This window comes from Antechinus flavipes, chromosome 3 (assembly GCF_016432865.1).
Source record: "Antechinus flavipes isolate AdamAnt ecotype Samford, QLD, Australia chromosome 3, AdamAnt_v2, whole genome shotgun sequence".
Classification (NCBI taxonomy): Eukaryota; Metazoa; Chordata; class Mammalia; order Dasyuromorphia; family Dasyuridae; genus Antechinus; species Antechinus flavipes.
In genome coordinates, this window is record NC_067400.1 from 589,861,092 (window position 1) to 589,885,481 (window position 24,390).

General features: G+C 38.4%; 1 protein-coding gene across 5 annotated transcripts in view; it reads right to left on the minus strand.

The window, feature by feature from the left end:
* The window catches only part of SPEN (spen family transcriptional repressor), a 78,508-nt gene that overhangs the window by 36,800 nt on the left and 17,318 nt on the right, over positions 1 to 24,390 (minus strand). For 4 of the 5 annotated variants that reach the window (XM_051988466.1, XM_051988464.1, XM_051988463.1 and 1 more), the window contains exons 2-3: positions 14,894 to 15,214; positions 11,028 to 11,507 (exon numbers count right to left, since the gene is read on the minus strand). In XM_051988466.1, the coding sequence (XP_051844426.1) occupies positions 11,028 to 11,507; positions 14,894 to 15,214 (801 nt within the window). The remainder of the gene's footprint in view (positions 1 to 11,027; positions 11,508 to 14,893; positions 15,215 to 24,390) is intronic. The other variant, XM_051988465.1, reaches the window with a different exon arrangement.

Below are 24,390 nucleotides of genomic sequence, written 5' to 3' on the forward strand. Positions count from 1 at the left end.
AAGACTCAGTTTTTCAGTATATGCCTCTGACCCCACTTTTCCCTAAGTTCCACAGTTTATGCGCCACAATTTTGCATAATAGAACTGTGTCAAGTTACAGCAGTTATGTGTATATGAATAAAACAATCCCTACCCTCAAGAAGTTTATATTCTAATGGAGGAAGACAGTAGGTTAACAAGAAACTACAAGAGGTGAAGAGCAAAGCACCCTCATAGAGGCACTGTTATATTCAAGAAGAAGAAGGAGGAGAGGGAGTCCAGAGTTCAGCCATGACTAAGCTGAAGCATGTCTGGTATTCTTCCTAAAATGGTTCCCCAGAGGGAGGCACCCAACTAAGAGAACGGCACCCCAGCAGATGTTGGTCAGGATGGACGTGCAGCAGCACAAAAGTTCTGAAAAAGTCCAGGCATGACTTAGGTGAAACATGGCTGAGATCTTTCCTTCAATGGTGATCCAGTGAGGGAGGAAGCATCAATGACTGCAGAGAGTACCAAGGCAACATTTCTCAAGGTGGCAATTCCACAGGCTGGCATTCCAAGGAGAATGAAGAGAAGTCGTCCTGAAGGAATCCAGGCATGAAGGAGATGAACCATGGCTGAGATCCTTCCTAAAATGGTGGTCCCAGGGGAATAAGGAGAAGGGTCCAGAGGTGGAAGTTTTTAAGGGTGGCAACACAGGAAGGAGAAGTGGTCCAGAGAGAGTCCAGATGAGGTATGAAGCATGGCTGGGATCTTTCCTAAAAAATTATGTGGGTAAATCTTTGGCCATCACTACAATCTTTTAATAACTGGGTATGAAAAACTACCAGCAAGCAGAGTGGTACAAGATGGATAGTTAAGAAAGCCAAACAGAGTCACAGAACTACAGCCCAAATCCCAGCTCTACTTACTACCAGCATGATCTTGGACAGTGGGTTCATCTTTAACCTCTTGGAGCCTGTATATTCATCTTTAAAATGAGGGGGTTGAACAAGACAGGATCTAAAGTCCCTTCCAGCTGTAAACTTATGCTTTCATACAATTAAAACATGTAAACTTCCACTGGTTTTTCTAAAATTATTAATTTTGAAATGATTAAATAGGTCCAAAAACTAAAGAGGGGCTTTAATTTTTTTTTAATGACAATTGTTTATTTTTAAGTATTATAAAAATATTTGTTTTAAGGTCTGAATTTCAAAGTTTTTTAATAGAAGAAAAATTCTCCAAGTGCATAGACACCAAAATGCCTTAAACATATTCTGAACTGACCAGTGCCAAATTCAACAAGTATGGTGTCAACCAAGTTTAGTTTATTTTTTGAGCTGTGTTAATTTAGAAAGATCAAAGGCAACAATTAAGGTAAAATGTTCATTTTCTCTTAAATCAAAAGAAGAGTAGAAAAGATCACACATATCACTTTGGAATATTCTGCTATACTAAAATTCTATTTTGCTGGAGAATGGGATCTAGAGACCATCTCCAATAAACAAACACAAATGTTGTTTAATTAAATGTCTAAGTAAAAGTCTTGCCAAAATGTAGAGCTTCCTAAAAACAAGGTCTAAAATGTGTACATGCAAGGTTTTAATAGAGTAACTCCATTTATGGGAAGAATCACTTTTGGGAAAGTTAAGTACTTCTCAAAATGGTGACTACTTTCCAAATAAGGGACTGAATGGGAACTGGCAATTAGGGTCAGTGTGATCAGGATATTACAGTCTCCAATACAAAGTGGTGGTCCTGCTTTTAATAAGAGGTCCTGCAGCTAGACAACTGGCTCCTATATAATCAAAGTTTCACTTCAATTTTCACAAGCAGAGGAAATTCTGGAAACAAGAACTCGTGTTTATTCATTACTAGGTTATTCCTTTCTGTGTGCTGTTTAATTATCTATCCACTATAATTGGATGATTCCAAAAGGAAAAAACAGTAACAACAAAAACATACCTTACCATTAAGTCAAATGCCATAGTTATAAATGTTTGGGGGAAAACTTTCTTTGAAGTTTACAACTTCCAGTAAAAATGGTGCAAGGCTTTCCTAGGTTAAATTCTCTAAATTTACACCAGACAAAAAACTTTCCTATTTCATTTGGTTAGAGTAAACACAGAACAACTGTCTCCCACTACCTCCTGGCTAAGAACACCACAAAGTATTTCTACCATCCTCTTCTCTCTAGGTAAGTATCTTCTAACTACAGGAAGGTTAAGGAAAGTAGCAGCAATCTGGAGTTTCTCAAGAAATGTACATACTGTTGTTATACTGAACTTCATTTAACCTCTTGGGTTTCTGCTTGCATCTTTTGATAGAAAAACCTGCTCTCTTGCTATTTTTCCCAATGTGAAAAAGTGTCTGCAAATTTTTGCACATTAGCCTAAGAATGGTTTTACTGTAAAAATTGGCATGGTGTTCAACTTGTGCTGGAATTGTGATTTATTTAATCAATGACCAGAAAACACTTCAAGAGAAGAAATTGCCAGATTCCCTTTCTCTCCCCTCAATCTTTTTCCGTCACTAAGGGCTGAACCTTCAGGCACAAGAGATCTGGCTATTGGGGAAAATCTGGTAACCCAAACTTGGCGAGCTCTGAATAGAGGGCTTTTATGGAATGTTCCATATTCCATACACATATTAATAAAAACAAAGCCAAGCCATTCAATTGTCCCCGTGAGGTAAGGATCACTGGCTGGATTAGCACAGCGCACAAAGCAAATTCAATTACACCAAGGTATTTAAAAGGGCCAGGCAAGGTCTCCCCTTCCCAGATCTGAACAAAGGATAGGACTGGAAGGATGCGACCCACAAAGAACTGAACTGTTGGGTGGGGGCAGGGCTAATACATGGAAAATACATGAAGAAGCCACAGGATCTGTTCATCAGTGCTTTCCCACTGAGGCCCAGGCTTTCCTGGCACAGTGGTCCTAGGTCAGGAAGGACCCCCCCAAAGAGCTGTGCCAGGCTCCGCAGCAGCAGTTTAATACCCAGCTTCTAAGTCTCAAGACGTCTTTGGGCGGGGTCTTCCCTCCCCAAGTATAAATACCGGCCCCAAGCACAGAACTAAAGCTGCCCCTTCCCTATGGCTCAGGAGTAGGGGTGGAGGGGGCATGGACCACGAGCAAACCGGGGTCCCTCGCCCGCATCTCCCCTCTCTCAGGGGTCCACAGTATCACATCCGGGTTAAGGGGCCACGCTTTATATTGAGACATAGGGGATCGGGGCTGCTCCCCTCCCCCACCACAGTCGGAGTAGTCACGTGGAAAGGGGAGGGGAGGAAGCCCCTGTGCTACGCCCCGCCCTGCCTGCCAGCCCCCAAGAAGGGGAAAGGAGGGATGGTGGGGGAGGAGGTGACAGGCAGCCGATTCAGACCGGCTGATTCCAGTTCCTTCTGGTTGTGAAGGCACAAACAAGCAGCACCGGCTCAGGCGCTCATTCAGCCGCAGCCTCGGCTCTGGAGGCCAGGCCTCCGCCAGGGCAGAAAACCGCTCGCTGGGCGCCCAGGATCAGGTCTCGGAAGATAATTAATGGATGCCCCACCACCACCAACACACACCCACACCCACGTGGCAGACGGCGGGGTGGCCTAGCTGGGTCCCAACCAGACAAAATCCCGGACGGTTTGTAAAAACAAACCGTCTGTTTGCTGCTCAGCCAGAGCCTCATGGGCTAGTGACTACTAGCCTAGTAGCCCAGGTCACTGGGTTCACAAGCCTGAGACGTTTCAAGCATTCCACCCTCAACCATCAAATCTACATGTTATTTTTAGCATAAATGTCCTTAAGGAAGCACAACAAAATCCGTTTAAGTTTGAGCCAGCAATCTACAATGAAGTTAAAGGCATTAATTTCTAACTTTGATTTCAGCCCCACTGCTGCAGCAAAGAAAATCACTAAGTAAGTGATGCATGCCTTCCAATTACCAATTTCCAAAAAGAGACCTTTGGTTTGCATCAGGTGTTGTGATTATAATGCACTAAACATTTCAGAGATACTAGTTTTCTCTGCAGATTGGGGAAAAAGGGGGAAAAAATGGTTTTTGGAAATTTGAGTCCCAACACAAAATCTAATACTTGAAAAAGACAACAGCAATACAGCAAAACTTCAAAGTTTGGGCACCTCAAATTTAAGAAATTCTGCCCATTCAAGCTCGTTAGGTAATTCATACAAGCATGCTTTTATGAACTAAACAAAATAACACTGTCACCAACTTGTGCCAGTCATGCTAATAGGCCTAACTACAAACTGCAGAAGTCTGAAGAAAAATCAATCCTGCTCTTCATGACCCTTCGATTGTTCCTCCATCTCCCCAACAAGGATTTCCAGGCCAGGATGTTCCTTATATGCGTTACTGCTCTGGCTTGCTGTTAGTAACTAAGTCCACACTTCAGCCAAACCCTGAACATTCAAAGACATTAAAAGGAGCATATTACCAAAACAAGTAAAAGCCCTGTTCACAATCGTCTCCCTTCTGAACAAGTCCATGCAAATTAAACTAAGCAAAGTGCAATAGAAAATTATTTTCTTGATCTTTACAAAAATAAAACTGAATTTTTAATAAAATGCTATTTGCTAATAAAGAGTCAGGGAGGAGGAGATAACATTTGATTAAATTCCTTCCAATTTCCCCTCTGAAGGGAATCAATGTCATCCCACAACTCTCCTGGCAATTTGTCCTTATCTCTTTCTCGGGTTCTGTTCTAGGTCATCCTCCTAAATTTTAAGTACTTCAAGGCATGATCCAGTTCCATGCACACACTAGGTGCTTCATCAGCAATGAAATATTTTTCACATGAAAATTAGAAATTATTCCCAATCCACTCTCCCTCACCACGGGAGCCTCTCCTTGCCCACTCCTGCCTCCAAGTATACTGTCTTCTCTGTTCTCTGGGAGAAAGTTTCGTCATTTTCATTTTGCAGTACTCATTGGATACAATTGTACTATTGCTCTTCTGTGTATTTACTCAATTAACTAAATTATTTTATGGCTCTGCTTGAATCTGCATCAGTTCACATAAATCTTTCCATGCTTCTCCTCAGTTATAATGAGTGTTTCTTATAGTAATACTGACATGACTTTCCAGTGCCACAACTTGATTTCTCATCCCCCAATATTTGGGCATCCATACTTTGTTTCCAGTTCTTTACTACTACAAAAGATGTCAATAAAAATATGCTTATGTACAAAGGAGTTTTCTTTTTATTTCTGATTTTCTTGCTGTACAAGGCTCTGGTGGGGGAAGGAAATCACAAAGTTAAAGAATATGGACATTTTTGTCACATACAGCTTAAGGCTAGAGATGAATTCTTAACCAAACAAGAAGCTTTAGTACAAACAAAATTAACGGACTAGGAACAGCAGAGAAAGTAATAGACTGAAGAAGGAAAAATAATTGTATTAAATGTCTGATATAGGTCTGCTACACATAATTGGTTCTCTTTCAATTTTAAGATTTTTTGTAATGAATTTCTATAATATATAGTTCTGGAAGAGGAAAATAAAATCATTTTATTTCCTAACAGAGAAAAAACCCCATGAGCTCACTTAGCAAAGCTCTGCAAGTTGTTCTCAAAGTAAATCACACAGTCCTCTCACTTTTCCTGTGTGATTTACTCAGGAGAGTCTAATGGTTTCTTTTACTTTCTTCCAACCTTTTATCTTCTAAAATATTTAGAATCACTCAAGAAAAATGAAAGATTTTTTTTTAAATTAAGAACCATTTCAGTCTACACACACACACACACACACACACACACACACACACACACACACACACTCCCTATCTCAAATCTATTTAAAGAAAGGTAATTCCAAAGGGGGCAAAAATAAACAGGAAAGAGGAGAACTGTGTTCAAAATTCTACATTTTACAATTATTTTTATCCAAGAGCCCTTGCAAAGAAGAAATCTTTCATCAAATTCATTTTCTAAATGTTACGTGACTCTGCTGAAAGCCACAAAACAAAAACTAGACAAAGAAAGAATCCATCAGTTATTTTCACAAAGATATCTTTGCTTATTGCTATCATCACAGTACCCTTTTAGGAAGCTCATCTAAATATTTGCTTTTTGGCCTAAAAGTAAAAAACTTTTATGGTTAGCTTTCATTCAGAAGAAATATCTGCACACACATGGTGGGGAGAAGAGATGGGACAGATTGGGAGAGGAACACAATAAAGAAAACCTGTTAAAGTTGGAGAATACCAACTATCCTGAAAAATTAATTTTGACAATTCAATATTCATATTAACATGTATTCACACTTTAATTAACATCAACTCTCAATTTATCCATATGTAAATTTATCTTTTTCAGTCAATTACCCAAGATCCATTTTTAATCCTAGGCTAGATCCTCCTGTCTCCCAATACACTTCACCCCATTATAAGCTGCATACCCCACAAGAGATTCAAACCAAACTTATTATCAGCCCAATTAAAACAAAATGAGAAAAAAAGACCATGACAAAACACTATGATATATTTCAAAGTCAAACAGAAATGAAATTTGAAATTATCTAAATTTCATCTCCCTTTCAATCACACCCACATAAGCAAAAAGCTGACTATTAACCCTTTATTAGCTAAGATAGTTCAATCACACCTCTTCAGGAGCACTGAATCAGAAGATTCAAGTTCAGACCCACACACTATTACTAGCTGTGCAATCTTTGGCAAGTCATTATCCCTGTGCCTCAAGTTTTCTCATCTATAAAACAGAGACAGTAGCAGCTGTTCCATATATTTCATTAAAGTCTTGTGTAGATCAATAAAATACTATATAAATGTCAGTTATGGTATTGAAGGTACTAGAAGACCTTTGGAATTTGAATTGTTAATTTATAATGTTTTTAAAACTACCAGACATAGAAAATTGGTAGCAGAAAAAAATTTTCAATTGTCATTATCTAACAATGAGTAATTAAAATAGAGGATTCAGTTTTTATTTCAATTGAGGGGCTTCAAAGCAAATACCTGTGAAATCCTGGGAATTTGACTGTACGATGACAAGCTAATATACTTAGTCAAAGACTAGGAGAAAGAGTCTTGACAGAAACATGATGTCTTGCCACTTAGGAAAAGTGCATGACCAAGTTGATAGTAAGCCAATATTTACTCATTTGAAATGCATGGCTATGAATCTATTCACTGAAACTATACATTTAATTAGTAAAAAGAGAGGAAGATGCATTCTCTAGTCTGCCATATAAATGAAAAAAGGAACCTATTCTCAGGTAGAAAGGTTAAAAAAAACAACCGAAAGAAACTCGGGTAGAAAGGTGAATTATATGAGGGAAGAGAGACACAAAATGTGAAATGAACAGTTATTTCAAATCTCCTCAGGAAATTTCTGAAGAAAGAAAGTCTCATAATTGAATGTTTTTTTTAAAAATGAGAAACAAAAGTTATTAGCTTTATCAAACAAAGGAACCAATTCATCTTAATTTAGATAGCAGATTCAAAAATTCTTTATTTGGGGTCAAATTTAAAGAAACTATTTACAACTAGAGTTAGAACGACAATAAAAATAATATTAACTTTGCTGGTTTGACTGTGCCAGTTTTGCATTCATTACTAATTCATGGTATGGCAACAAGGCAGCTAGGGGGTGTCATAGTGCATAGGGTGAACCTGGCGTCAGGAAGACTCATCTCCTGACTTCAAATCTAGCTTCAGAAACTTCCTAGCTGTGTGAGCCTGGGTAAGTCACTTCAGCCTACTTGCCTCAGTTTTCTCATCTTTAAAATGAGATGCACAAAGGAAATGGCTTTGTTAGTGGAATTGTGAACTGATCCAATCATTCTGAAGAATAATTTGCAACTATGATCAATGGACAACCAAACTGAGCACACCTTTATTTAGCAATATCACTCACTATTGGTGGGTCTGTATTCCAAAGAGATTATAAAAAAGAAAAGGGCCCACATGTATAGTATTTGTAGTAACTCTTTTTATAGTAGCAAAGAACTGGAAATTGAGAGGGGATGCCCATCAATTGGGGAATGGCTGAACAAGGTATGGCATATGGATAATGGAAACACTATTGTTCTATAAGATGAAGAGGTAAATTTTAGAAAAATATTGAAAGACTTACATGAACTGATGCTGACTGAAGTGAGCAAAACCAAGAGCACATTGCATACAGTAAAATCAACTGTTGATGATCAATTTTGATAAACTTAGCTATTTTCAGCAATACAGTAATCTAAGCCAATTCCAAAAAACCTTTAAAAAGGCCACTCACATCCAGAGAAAGAAATGCATCCACATCCATTTAGATGCAGATGGAACCCATCCTATTTTCGCTTGTTTCCCCACACTCCCTTTTTTCCTCTTTTGTTTTGATTCATTTTTCACAATATGACTAGTGTGAAAATATGTTTATCATAACTATACATATATAACTTATATCAGATTTCTGGCTGTCCTGGGGAAGAGGGAGAGAGAAAAATTTGGAACTCAAATCTTACCAAAAAAATTAATGCTGAAAATTATCTTTACATGTAATTAGGAAAAAAAAAAAAAACTACTATGCGGAGAGAAAAAGGAAATAAATGGCAAACACTCAGATCTTTGCCAAGAAAACTCCAAACAGGGTCACAAAGAGTCAGTCATGACTGAATAACAAATCGTTGGTCACCCTCAAATGATTTCCCTTAAACATTCAGCTATATTTAACTGCACTTGCACTTGTACTTCATACTTTTGCGCTTTGACCAATCAATATCCTTTATTCAGAAGGGCAGAATGGCCCCATAGTCCGGGGAGTGTTGGCCTCGGAAAGTCCTGAACCAGCACAGAAATTCATAAATATTTCTGATCTGATGGAATACTGACTCAAAGATTTGGAATTACAATAAAGTCACAGCCTCAGAGCCTGAATCCTCAGCTGATGGAAGGCTCTAGTGAGGTAAGATGTGAAATAAGCTTTGTAAATCTTAAAGAAACTCCACTATAAACGTCTTGTCTCAGCTTTGGACAAGGTGGGAGACAAAAGTCCAAATACCCCTCTCCCATACTTAGTTCCTGTTCTTGAGGGATTCTGGCACCCCACAGAAGATGGGATTAAACTGTAGAAAGAAGAGTTAATGCATGCCTCTAACTGGGCTAGAAATCTATTAATACAATGTTGAGAATACCAGTAGTGGAAAATAGATGAGTTCAGATTTTAATAGCATGGATTTAATTATAGGATTTTCTGGGGGGAAAAAATTTCTAAATTATCTACTTTCTTCCAGAATTGAGAAAACTGAGACCCAAGAAAATAAATAGATTTGCCCACTGTCACACAACTACTTGGCAAAAGAATGCTAAATGGGGCCTCCAGATTTCCAAAGTCTTCATGATACAAGTTAAAAACATGTCACACTGAGATTTTTATCTATCCTGTCAACAAACAAAAGAAATAAGAAGCGACATAACAGAAAAGCTTTCATTTCTGCTAAGTGGCTACAAGTGAGGTGAGAAAGGAGGATCCCCCAAAAGTAAAAGGCTGGTTTGGGCTCTTCTCCCCACCCATCTTCATCTCCAGGCTGAGATGCTTTCAGTAAGTAAAGACGATGGCCCATCTGCCTTTCAGTTTGGGGGGTATAACTGGAGTTTTTCTTTATTTTCAATTCTAGCAATAACCAATGCCCAGTTTATTTTTTCTGAGTCTAAACTTCCAAAAGGCACTGACACCTTGAAATTTTCACCTCTTAAATATAAATTGTCTATGAAAATATATTTCCTCAATTCTAGAAATAGGCTGCTTCCTCAGCTTACCTAGAGAACAAAACTACAACTTCCATTTCAAGAGGACTTCTCTAATTGAGCTGTTAAAACTGCTGCCAACTTTCACTACCTATGAGTCTGTAAGGGATGTCCCTGTGATGTGCCTTTCAGGGAATGAGGATAAATGTAACACAAAGGTATCTGCATTGTCTATTCTGTATGTCCACCTTTCATAAACATCTATCAATAAAAAGCTCAGAACCCCCGGGAGCAGAGGGGAGAGGTGCATCCCAGAATCTCAAGCCTGGATCATCACACTGGATGCAAGTCTCCACTAAATGGGCTAGTGGGACAGCTGCCTTTCCCAAAATGTGAATGCTAATGTTCTCTCTGGCTACACGCTAACACTGACCACTCCTTACACTTTTTCCAGAGCTCTGACTTCACAAAGGCGACTGCCCACAGACAGATCAAAGGGTCAGCGTCGACACCTGGAGGAGTTTCTGGAGATGCTGTGGCCAAAAATGTCATCCCGGAGTGACCACCCTTTTGGTGAGAAGCCTGTCTGAAATAAACTGGGTCATCTTTGGTCTAGACTGATGGACCACTAATGGAAGCCGCCTTTCCAGCTGAATTAGAACCTCCTCTCAGAGTCTGATGTTCCAAGGACACGGCCTTCCGTAGCCTAAGTTCAAATCCACACCTTGAGGCTTCATTGGCCTAGGTCGTTTAGCATCAGCTCCTAGCTCTAGAGCTGAAGGAGACCTCCAAGATCATCGGATTTAACGCACTCATGGTACAGAGGAGGGATTGTGACAGCCAGAATCTGAGGTTAGGTCCTGGGACACCAAACCCAGCAATCCAATTATCCCAGGACCCTCACTCCCACAATAGAGGACTTTGCTTACATCAGCCCTGTGAGAAAGGCTGGAAAAATATCCCCATTTTAGAGATGAGGATACTAAGGCATAAAGAAAAATCACCTGACTTGCCAAGGTCTCATAGCTAATGAGTGACAGAGTTGGGCCTGGGAAGCAGGCCCAGGGGACTGTCCACTACCCCACACAGCCTCTCATAGCACTGAAAGGATCAAGCAATCTTTTCAAATACTCATTTCATGTCAGGTACTAGAAAGAAATGATGAGAGCAGCAGTTGCACACTAGCAATTGAGATTTTTCTTCATTAAATAATGAAGAAACGATTGCATGGATCATCCAGAAGTAAAACCCACAGACTGTGCTCTCGAAAGCCCATTACCTTAACAATCATTGACCATTGAGAGTGGCTGTGAGTTTGACTGCACAGCTCCCCTGCCATCGCGAAGGCTGTCGGTTAACCTACCTGTCACTGCTGGTACTACTGCTGCTGCTGAGTGAATCACTACTTGAAGATCTACTCTTAGAGCCGCTGCCGCTAGGGGACCTGGCGGGTCTAGACGCTTGGCTAGCCAGCCTCTGGGGAGACTGATTCCTAGACTGGGATGAGTGTGGTGAGCGACTCCTGCTGTGCTGGTAACTCCGTTCTGGCCTTCTGCCTCGTACCTCCCGTGTAATCTCATCCCTGTAGATATCCCTGTGTACCACACTGGGCAATGTAAACTGCTCCCGGGCCCTAGGTTCGTAACGGGGGTCATGTGCATCAAAGCGGTTTGGACTTCGACTCCGAGAAGAAGTATAATAGAGCCCATGCTGTAAAGTCCGCTCTCGAGGGTCTCTATAGTAATCCTGATCGTAATGTCTCGTCCGATCAAATCCTCCCGTCCCCCGTTCATGGTGTCCATAGGCACTATGTTCATAAGCACGCTCCCTGTTATCTGAAGCCCTGCATTTGGGAGGGGGAAAAATATGTAATCAATCAGAGAGGGGCAAGCAGAACTAAAAGCAAGTCATGCAAACACATTCACTTCAGCACTGACTTCCTCTCGGCAATTGGTTTCTTTAAATAGCATTAACTTCGTAAGCAAACACTGACAAGCTGAATATTGTACTTAACACCAAATATTTTCAGATAGAATATAGCTCAGCAATCTTTTTGTTTTAATCAGATATTGGGCTTTCATGACTATGACTGTGTCACTCGTCAAAATTCTTGATTTCACACAGAAGGAGCCATTACAGCTCTCTTTAATTTCAAGCTTGGTGGCACTAAACAAGGTTTGGCTACTTTATTATAGCTAAGAAGCTAAGAAGTTATCTGACTTGTTTAAATTGTTTCTAAATTTTTGCCAAATATTTTTTTGTGCCAAATTGTCCAGATACACTTTACCACAGCCATGAAAGCCACGGTGCAAAGCATGGTCCAGCAAAAAAGAAGCCACTTCCAAAGAGTTAAATATCCCACAAAGAAGTCCAGAAAATAACAAGTTATCTCATAACACACATTTTTAAGAAAGCCACTACAGCTTGACTTCTTGGGGCCACTGGATCTTTCTAGGAAAATTCTCCAGTTACCAACATCACTAGAATGTGTCAACTGCTAAGGCCAAAGAATATTAACTCATGAACAGTCTCATAAAAATCTAGATTCTAAAATGATGGGTGAATAAAACATGTTGTGTGCAATATTAACGTTTAAATAGCTATGACCGAAGGCTTCTCCAGTCTCTAATGCTGACAGGTTAATTTAAAAACAAAACTTCCAATATGAAGTTCACTTAATTGTTGTGTTCAGTTGATATTCGTGAAAAACGTTTTTTTAATCTTTGCTCTTGTCAAACTCTCTAAGGTGAGAATACTAGAAGTATTTGAATAACTCCATATTCTAATTTAAGAAATGGTATATCCAGTAAGAATGTCTCTAAACTAAAAACATAGGTACTTAATGATAAATTGTTGAGGGTTAAATAAAAAGTATGCACGATTTGAAATAGTCCCATGTATTTAGCATTAATGTTAAAATTTAATTTCCAGTTTTATAAACATCATTTCTTCTTTGTCTTTCTACAGATCTCTAAGAACGTATTAACTCTCAGTTGCTACGATGACAGTAATTCATTGGGGATAGTGATAGTCATAGTGAGTGATAGAAATAGCTGGCTTTTATCTAGAGCTCTGAAAGCTTCACAAAGTCCTTCATGTATTATTTGACTCAATCCTCACAACAGTCCTGGGACGTGGAGAAAGTAGCACCAAGAGGTTCACAGGGCTTTGATGGGTATGGGAGTCCTGAGGCTCCAACCCTTGCCTTCATAGGACAACCCTATCCTCTGCTCGCTGTGCCACGTATGCCCAACTGCCTGGCCCTTCCTTCACAACATAACTAGCGAGCTGAGTTTCTTTTCTTCAACTGCCACACTCAGGATGCACCCCTATTTAAAGGGAACATGAAATCAGACGGTGGAATTGGACTCTTCCCGCTGAGTGCTTGGCAGACTAAGTTTCTACTCTCTGTAAGAAGGTGCCCGGAATGAGGGCGGTCTCTTCCATGCTAGTTTTCTCTAATCTTTGTTCTTATACTCTGCTTCACTGAGAAGCAGTCCATTGCTTAAGTCTGTTATTTTTCTGGCTTCCCAAAAACAGCCAAATGAAAAATACAAAATTCCATAAAGTCCTTCCAACTTAAAATTTTACTGTGTCCTCCCTTTAGTAACTACTTACAACTCAGGCATTTTAAGATATTTCAAAATCTGATCATCAATGTTTTTGAAGGCTCAATATCAACAATTTATAAATATGTGCATTTAGCACCCTATCAAATGTGAATTGGTAAGAGCTGATTGATTTAATGGTGTAACAGAAGCAATATTTTTAAAAGGGTTAGAGCTGACATAAAAAGTCCTCATCCATTAAAAAGGACACAGAAGACAGGCATGAGAGCTAGCAGAGCTGAAAATCTACTGGCTACAGTGCTTTTGTGATTTATCTATTAGTACTAAGTACTACTGGAGTTAGTGGAAAGAGAGTTTGACTTGGGTTAGGAAAGGGTCTAATACATAGGGCAGGACATACCAACCTTTTTCAAGTGTGGAAACACGACCTATAATCCCAATTAAATCTAGGGAGAGAATTGTGAACATAACTTTCCCAATTTTGGCCCCTCTTATGGGGGTAATCCACCTTCTTAAGGGGCAAGGGTGTCAAATAATATTTAGATGAACCAAGAAAAAAAATCTTAGTAACAAGACCAAAAATAAAAAAAAATAAAAAAAAAAAATAAATCCATTGGAAGCAAGTAGTCCCAGACAGACTGTAATTCTCAAACCCAGGCTTCTTTCTTGGGATAGCAAATTTATAATTCCATCCAAATATCAAAAAATTTCCACCCCTGTCTTAAACAAGCAGCTGGAAGAAATACCCAAATGGATGGGAAATGCATCGTTGCAGGTCAGAAGTCCGCCTCTGACAAACAAATCCACAAATTGATTATCACCAAGTCCTTAAAGCTAAAATACCTTTAACTGTGCAGCAACCCGCTTAAGAAACTAGATAGTAATCCTCTCCCCCTGGGCTAGTGAAGTCTTGACTGCACGCCATTCCATAAAAGCGAAGCCATGGATCTTACTCCAGCATTTAAAGGGTAAATTGCTATAATTCCAAGATTTAGGAACATCCATCATCTCATTTTTTTCTCATACCAGCAAAAAATATAATTCCAATCATTTGGAAATTGTGTAGATCCAAATGCCTTCTCTCTTCTCCATCCAATTATACGTTTGCAGGTCTAAAACGTTGTTTGTAGAATCCAAGCTGTTGCAGCATTGCAACTTCCTTAAATTTCGGGGGGGGGGAGGAGGGAAGGGGGTTGACAATCCAATTAATATGTGAATTGTAGGGTGTGAGAAATGAGAACCAGACATCAAATTCTCCAAGAAGCTGTAGGCTGTAATATTCCAAAGATATTCCACAGGAACTGGAACATAAGCAGTAACCCAAATAGCTCCATCATGTCGTAGATATACATCCCAGGAAGGCCTTAACATTATCCAAGAAAAGGAAATCATCAGCTCTAGAAGAAAGGTAACTCCAGTAATTGTGCTGCCATGGAAATCTTCCACCACCAAAGCTCAAGAGTTGATATCCAACCAGCTGCTGGAAACATCCTTCACGACTCCACAAGACACCAGCCACTGGGAGAGTAATCAATTCCGTTTCCAAACCCAACATAGAGAATGACCAAACTTTAAATCCATCTGGGGCCCCTACACAGGAGTTTGTGTTTCTCACCATATCAAATACAAAATACCTGCCTAGTGTAACCTTGGAACTTACCCATCAAGTCTCCGCTCATAGCGTCCTTCCCGTGCATGAAGTGATGGCGGGGGGCCATAAGTAGGCCCTCCACCACCTCCTCTGAACCCAGAAACCTCTCTACTACGAGATGCTATGGAAACTGTATCATCCAATCCCCGAGCAGCACTCGGAATGGTGCCTGGTTCATTATAATCCGTCCGTAGGTCTCTATCACCCATTTTGTTGACTGAGTTGTGAGCCTTCTGAGCACTTTTGATGTCCACAAAATCCACAAAGGCAGCCACTCCACCTTCAGATCCCCTTTTAGGGAGAATTTTGACACTTTCAACACGTCCATATCTGGGGAAAAAAGACAAAAGCCAATGTATTAATGATAATCCATAAATTGACGCCAGAGAAATGAAAGAATAGGCATTTTCCAATAGGAACTTTTAAAAATTTGAAACAATATACAAGTGGAGGAGGGAATCTATCAGTTCATAAAATCACTTCAGCTAAAGATTCATGTTTCCTTTACAGATAATATAATAAATCTTTTAAAGTTAAGAATTATGAAAGTCTAATGGAAAAACAATTAATCTAACAACTGAAACAAAGGGATTAAAAACAAGGTTTCGTAACATTGTCCTTAAAATAAAAGCTGTGACCATACATAGCTGTTTTACAAACTTCATCCCAGTTTAATTCATTATTATGTGCCAAACAATGACCTCATTGAAAAACTGAGATCTTTTCAAACACCACTAAGTTTCGCTGGTCCTTGGCTAATATAAACAGTGTTCTTTAGAGAAACTTCTCTTGTAAATTCTTTTTTACCTTCAAACCACTTTAGGTACTTTTAAAAAATGCTTTATATTTTTTTCTAAAGATACTTAATTCAAATATTCATTCAGGTCCAAACTCAAATTTGAATACTTCATTATTACATACTGTAAAAATGAGTATTAGAAATTATTCAGGAATCCTTGTCCTTGCTTCCTTCAAGTCCCAACTAAATTCCCATCTTCTATATGAAGCTTTTCTTAGACCCTCTTAAAGTTAGTATTTTCCCTCTGTGGATTATCTTTAATAGACCATGTCTATACCTTGTGTGTACATGACTGTTTGCATGTTGTCTCCCTTGTTAAACTGTGAGTTTCCTGGGAACAGGGAGTGCCCCTGACCTTTCCTTCTATCACCAGCATTTAGCCTGCCTGGCACATTAAAGATACTTAATACTTAATAAATGCTAAAAGACTGACTTAAAATATGGTCAATATATGGTCCATGTAAAATAAACTCTCAAGGTCACAAGTCTATGCTTCCTTTGCAGAAACTGCAATCACAGAGAGACAGTAGGATTTTCCTCATACTTCCTACTCAACCTCAGATGTTTATAATCTCAGTTCCCCAAGCTTAGTTCCCCAGCTAAGTAGAAGAACTTCCTCAGAGATTGACGGATGGGTTTAATCTAACTTTTGTTCAGCAAGTTTATTTTGTTTAGTTTGAAAACAAAAGAATATGAAAACACATACTTTTCTCTCTATGCAAACATAGAAAAAAGCATTTTGGATAACAGGAGAGTTGTTATTCACAAAAGTTATTCTAAGTGTGACTCCAAAATATGCCTTATGTGCTGATGGGAAATAAATGGGACTTGCCACTATGGAACCGAAACACAGAGTAGACATTCCTGAAGGTCTATAAGAAACATGACATCTCCCACAAAAACAACAGCTAATGTTACATGACAACAGCATAGCAACAGTTATTTACTCAGATCTAGAGCTAAAAACAAATATTCAATCTCATGCATATTTCAATTTCATTGTTTTAAGACTTTAAAAGAATTAATACTATGCTAAAATAAGCTAAGAACTTGTTGTATACTTTTAAAACTGAAAATTTTTCAGCTCAAGAATTTTGTATCCAAATTCAAAAGTGAAGATATGATAGATTTCTCTTAATTCGTTAACCTAAAGATCACAAAATATCCCCCCAAAATGAATATAAATACCAAAATGGGTAGCAAATAATATTCTCCTTCCCCTTAGAAAGAGAAAATGTATTAAGTGACTTAAGCAATTTTAATGGTGAGTTTTGATTCTTAAGAGAAAACTTTTCTTTTGAGGTTATAAAATCAAAGCTCTAACCCAAGTTTTATAACTACTACCTAGCTAAGTGACTATAATTTCTCATTGAGCAACAATTTCACAATTCTAGTTATTTACTGTGTATTTTTGAGGACAAAATTAGGAGAGTTTTACCAATGTAAAAATGTACTATGAAAATACATAGTGGCGGGGCAGCTAGTTGGTGTAGTAGATAGAGCACCAGCCCTGAATCAGGAGGACCTGGTTCAAATCAGGCCTCAGACACTTAACACTTCCTAGCTGTGTGACCCTGGGCAAGTCACTTAATTCCAATTGCCTTGCCAAGAAAAGGAAAGAAAAGGAAAAGACAAGACATAGTTGTATTATTATTCTGTCCATTCTCAACTCATGGATCAAATACTGAGGTGATAAACTGTCAACAAGAGAAATCTTAAGAGATACTCAGGAGAGTAGCAGAATAATTTGGATCTCTTTCTCTTCTTCCAGGTTCATAGATGTATCCCATTAACTGGAGAACAATGAGACTACTGTTATTATAACGTGCACAGTAACAAGCAAATACGATCATTCAAAACTTGATGCCACTCCTATAGCAGAGCATTAAAAAATTTAATTCAACAGAGAGGCTTGGAGAGACTTACATGAACTGATGCTAAGTGAAATGAGCAGAACCAGGAGATCATTATATACTTTGACAACGATATTGTATGAGGACATATTTTGATGGAAGTGGATTTCTTTGACAAAGAGACCTAACTAAGTTTCAATTGATAAATGACGGACATAAGCAGCTACACCCAAAGAACGAACACTGGGAAATGAATGGGAACTATCTGCATTTTAGTTTTTCTTCCCGGGTTATTTATACTTCTGAATCCAATTCTCCCTATGCAACAAGAGAACTGTTCGGTTCTGCAAACATATATTGTATCTAGGATATACTGCAACATATCCAACATATAAAGGACTGCTTGCCATCTAGGGGAGGGGGTGGAGGGAGGGAGGGGGAAAAAAAATCGGAAAAGAAAGGAGTGCAAGGAACAATGTTGTCAATATAAAGTAATCATTAAATAAAAAATAAAAATAAAAAAAAAATTTAATTCAGTTCAACATCACCGACTTGTATCCATCAGCATCTATCCAGAGATGGGGGAGACACCTATAATAGATGTACAGAGCCTTGTGGCCCAACAAGGGATTAGATTAAAGAACATAATTCTGTAACTGATGGAGACAGAGAAGATGTCCCCATGAGCAGCCCCAACCACAATATACTCCTGGGGAAAACAGAATGAGTACAATGGAGAGGCAGGGCAACAGCAGATTTGGGCTAGGCCTTAAATGCCAAAGCAAATGCATTTTGTTTTCTTTCTCATTTTTTTTTTCTTTTTGATCTGATTTTTTTTTGTGCAGCATATTTGTGGAACTATGTATACAAGAAATGCACATGTTTAACATATATTAGATTACTTGCCATCTAGGAGAGGGGGTAAGAGGAAGGGAGGGAAAAAATTTGGAACACAAGGTTTTGCAAGGATTAAAGTTGAAAAATTATCCATGCATATGTTTTGAAAATAAAAAGCTTTAATTAGAAAAAAAAATACCAAATCAAAGTTTGAACTTTATCCCAATAGGCAAGAATAATCGAGTGACATGACTGTGACTCTGCATAGATTATTCTGACAGTACTATAAAGGTTACTTTTCCCACCTCCTTCCTTTTTTTGGAAGGGTGAGAGAGAAGAGGAAAGAGGGTGGAGACATTATTCATATAATAGAGTTACTTCTGTAGTATCAGCAAGTAAGAACCACCTATATTAGGGTAGTGGCAGTTGGTAACACAGAATGGGGGGGGAGAAGGGAGGGAGGGAGAACTTTCACAAGTGAAAAACTGACAAAAAAAAAAAAAGAATCAAAAGGTAACACCAAGGTTTTAAACATGGAAAACTAGGTGAGTAGTGGTACCACTAACAAAAATGAAAAATCAAATTAAAAAAAAAATCTTTGAAAAAGCTGTTTTAGACACCCTGAAGGGAGGGAAGAAGGGGGAAGAGAAGGAGTTGGGAGAGGAGGAGGTTACCAAGAAAGAAATATCTTACTGTAAGAAGAAACAAACAGGATTTTGGGAGAGAGGAATAGGTCTGAAGATAAATATCTGGGAAATTACAGAACTAAGTGAGATTGCCTGGAGACCCAACTCAAGCTCAGGAGGGAAAGACAGACTAAATAGGAGAACCAAGACAGTGTGTGGTCTCTGGAAAGCCAGGTGGAAAGAGTCATAAATGAAATTATAATAGAACAAGAGCCATTTGTTAACACTTTTCATCAATGAGCATACTAGAAACTTTCTGTCTAGACAAGCATCAGAATTATTTAGTTCCATTAAAAAATAAAACAAACCACCATCACAGAAGTATGAGTATTCAAAATCACAAACACAAATATAAATGTCTTCTGCTAAATTCACCTTTTTATAACAAATTCTGACCTCTCACCTCTCTAAAGAGGTTTTTCCCAAGCAACTGCCATCATCATGACCTCATTCATGCCTTCCATTAAAATCTGACTAACCTAAGTCCTATTCCCTTAAGGTCCAAAGACATCTAATAAACAAACCCTGGTAAGATGCTATGGTTTTAATAACTTGTTCCTTCCAGGTAAAATATTTATATTTTTAAACCCCTTTATAAGCCTTCTAGAAACTGTACTTTGAAATAAATTAGTGGCTCTTATGGTGTTCTCAAGGGAATAAGACTTCAGTCAAAACACACTAAGTACTTTTTAGCCAGATTTTGGTGTTTTCAATTCATGTCAATTCCTCCCTGGAAAATAAAATGGTAGCTATGTCTATTAGCTGGCTGGTCAATATCAGCAGATCCCATTAATGCTTAATGATCTGTCATCTTATCAAATGTAATTATTCCCTCCTCGGTGCAGATCACAACCTATTCATAATGCCTTTGGTCCATCCTCTTCCACTTTTCAGAAATATATTTCCTGTAATCTTCCTAATGCCATCACCATTTTGGTCAAAGCTGGAAATAAGCACCCAACACTGTCCCCTGGGATATCTGCACCTCTTGATTTCTCAGTTCAAAGAATTCACCCTTGGGAAATCTTATTACCCTGCCAGATTGAATCAGCCTTGGTGACTATCTTGCTTGAGCACCCTATGCCCTTGTGATTAGACTCTCTGAGTGGAAGGCAGAGCTCTGAAACCTCCACTGCCCTATTTCTCACCATTTAACAGCATATTCTTAAACTTGGGATATAATGCTCCCTTTTTCGCTTTTCAAATTTTTTATGTCTGGAGTTGTATCCCTAGTGCCTTGCATATAGCTGATATTAGTAAATGTTTCCTGAACAAAATTAGGTATCAATAGACAATTATTGTTCTAAGAACACTGGTGTTAAAAGGATGGATTTTCGAATCAAAGAACAATCAGCTATATATAATATACGTGGGGGAAAAAAGATCAGAAGTGTACAAATTGAGGGGGAAAAAAGACACTAATAGCAATGTCAGAGACTGAGAAAGATGACAACATTATTCAAGAGCTCCTACAGAACACTAGGAAACAAAAATGAACTCAGAGCCAATTTCTGCACCCAAGTCTCTAATAAGAGTAGCTTAACAAATAACTAGACAGGGCAGTGGAAAGAGCCTGAGCCCTCGAAACAGGAGGACCTAAGACTTACTAGCTGTGTGATCTTTGCTGAGTCACTTAACTCCAACTGCTTCCAAAAATAAATTTTTTTTAAACAATCAGGATCAAAAATAGTACTTGTGACTTCATCATGTCTAATATTTAACAAAGATGTAGACAGTCACAGGACAGATAAGAAGATGTCATTTTTACACCTGAGGAGGCACTTGGGTCTTTCTTCAGCAGCAAAGCCCAAGGGCCAATTGGTTTGGCTTCCTCTCCAGGTGAACACCATTATTTCTAAGTGTTTATAAAACAGATTCCTGACAACTTTCTTTGCTTTCATTATGCATAGATGTGCACATGTTTTCAAGTCATCCATTTTCCCTCCAGACATTTCTGCCAGGCTTTCCCCAATGCTACTTCCTGCCAATTTACACTCCATTCACAATTTGTCTACACTTGTTATCTTTCACCAAGGTCTTCCTCATTTTATAGGCACTATCTCTAAAGAAAAAAATCAATTTGACTTTCAAAAAAACCTTTTAATTCAGAATATATGGGTGAAACCTAAAATTCTATTATAAAACTTTTCATGCACTGAATAATGAATTCTAAATAGCTGATAATCACGTGGCCCAAGTCCAGCTTTTAATACCAGGTTCAATTTCCACACACAGACACACACACACCCAGTATATTGGAAGACTTTATAGAAAGATTTACAGGAAGTCATGAACAAGAAATGTCATAAGTTGAGAAATAATGTCATCTACACCAGTGGACAGAGCACCAATGGGTTTTCTGAAGTTATCGATCATTAAGGCAGCAGTTCATCACAAAGTTGCAAATATGCCTTTTATGCTCAAATCCAAACTTTTCTGTTGGAGAAAAATGCATGTGATAGAAATTTATGTACAAAACAAACTTGACAACAAAGTCAAAAAGTCCAAAAAAAAAGCTTAGTCAAAAAGCAATAATTGAAATAAATTAAAATTTTATCATTCGTTGTAGACTTTCAATGCATTATTATATAAACCTTTTTCTTTATAAGATTTGCATAGGAGATATGAAAGGATATTTGGTTTGGGGCCAGGAAGAAATACCACCTTTTCATACTATGTCTGCTGGTTAAAAGTGACCATTAAAACAGTGCGCACTTATTTATTCTCTATTATAAGATAGATGTTTTCTGGGACATAGGATTTTAAGTGGGGAAATGAGATGAGATTTGGTTATTCTGGTTAATTACAAATGCTGCACTAATAATGACATCCAAGTTTAAATAAGTGCATATTCTAAATACTTTTGCAATTTGATTGCTCGACAGGGTCTGGTTGTATAATACTCCAATGGGGAGAGGCAGGTATTAAATTCATTCCTTGTTGAAGAAGTTTTCTTAGGAACTTCTCAAAGAATAGCCTCAATTAACAGCATGAAAGACTTTCTCTATTCCACTACCCTAATGTCCATTAGTTATTATGTTCTCCCCACTATCATCTCCCCCTCCCACATTTCATATCCAAAGTTCCATTCCTTAGCTCAACTACATCTTTCTTGGCTAGATTCCCAGGAAACTACATTGCTTCATGTCATCTAATCTAGGATGAACTGCATTATTTACAAGACACATTAATGAAACAACATAATACACACATGACTTCTCTAAGACAGCAGCATTTTGATATAAAATTGGAGGATATATCTCCAATAACAGTAGAATTACTGTTAAAACAATCATAAATATGCCATAAGAACAGCAACAGAGGTGGTATGTGTATTTGGAATAATTTGGGAGCCAAACACAATTAAATGAAAAGGGGCACCATAGACTCTATGACTTTTTATAAATTTGGCAATCTCAGAGGGTGGTTTCAGGGACTAGCTAAGGAAGGTAAGAAAAGAATAAAACAGCTTCTCTGTAACAGCTCCGATCAGAGTACTCTCTTAATTCCATTAGCCTTTCTTAAGGGGCTGCCTACTGTGAGTGGAGACACCAGTGATAGGTTTTTAAAACACAAAGATCAAACATGCCCTTTCCTTTCTGTTCCAAACCTAATCTGTGGCTATTGTGTTAAGCGTGCAAATTGAATTTCTTTTCCGTGCAACTGTAACTCTTCTGAAACCTTTCACCCAAATCTGCCAGGTCAAAAATGGGGGGCCTAGCTGCACTAAATGACTCCTTAGCTGCTCTGGTGAAACAAGATAAAAATTATAGTCCCAGCATTTTGGATTCAAGTGTCCTTAGCAATCAAGCCATCAAAAGGGTTAAGGCTTCAGGTTACCTTTTTCTCCATTTCCTTCTCTTTCTAAGAACAACGAATCTGCGAAGAGAAATTCTGCCAACCATTGCACTATTGGACTAGCTTCATTCTGAATGTGCCAATTAAAATGAAGCCCACTGAGGTTAAGAAGGGAGAGAGGGAAAGAGAAAGGCAGCAGCAATAACCCAAGCTTTATTTTTCTTTAAGCAATTTCCTTTTCCAACATGAGAAGGATCTGTGAAAGGAAGGAAAAATTTGAGAAATGTATTAAGTCCCTATGTAGAAAATCAAAGCAAAAGATCCCATAAAGCAAAATGCATTAAAAGCTCCCTCCAAAGCCAAAACGTTCTTACAGACAGCCTGTCTCTGATGCCAGGATTCACTGAACACGATATTGATCAGAAATGCTTACTCTAGGAAAGCTCAAATTTAATCTCTCTCATTGGGTACATGAGGAAATGGAGGCCCCAAGCAGGGAAAGAGATTTGACCAACATGGCTAGGATTTACTAATTACTCTACCAGTTAAAGTAACGGACTGGTAACATACCTGGGTTAAGCAATAATACTGGCAGGTGGGGTCTGTCCTACTAGTGACCAAACTCACTGAATCAAATGTAATACAAGACACCTGCTAGCACCTTCGGTATTGTTTCTTCTTCTTATTTCGACAAGCTAAACATTGTGAAGTAATATAATATATCTATAATAGTTTAATCGATCTTAAAGGAGATTAAAATCCACCTTGAAAAGAGTTGTTAATAAAAATAAGCTTGTAGAAATTTATACCAAGTTCTGTCTGGGAAAAAGATCTTTGTAGTTCTCCCCTCCCCCCCAAACGAAGCTATCCCAGGAGCCTCTATAAAAGACATCTTACTACCTGGTTAAATTCATAAAACCTGTCTTGTTTTCAATATTTGGGGGAGAGGGTTAAGAGCTGTTAATTCAATGAACACAACCTAATACAATATGATCCATCAACTGAGTAATCTGAAATCCTAATGGCAAAAAAAAAAAAAAAAAAGATTCATTCCATTTAAATCTTCACCATGGCTCACTAGGAGGGCGGGAGTTTACCAATACCAATGGGACCTGAGAACCCCCTCATTTAAAAAATGAGAATACTGAAACCTGATGCAGTAAGGTAACTTATCCAAACTGACAAGGAATAAGCAGCAATGTCCAGGTCACGTAGGTGGAGTCATGGATAGAGCACTGGTCCTGAAAGCAGGACTACCTGAGTTCAAATCCAGTCTCAAGACACTTACTAGCTACATGACCCTAGCCAAGTCACTTAACCACAACTGCCTCTACCCCAATCAAAAAGAAGCAATATCTATATTGAACCCTAGGTATTGTTAGACTCCAAATTATTTTTCCCTGCACCATCCTCACTGGGTCTAGAAGTGAATTGGGCAAAGAACAAGTTTGGGTTCGTCACCTGATGATGAGCCACTAAGCAAATGTTTACATCACAGTACCCAAATTACAATAATCACAATAAATGACAATA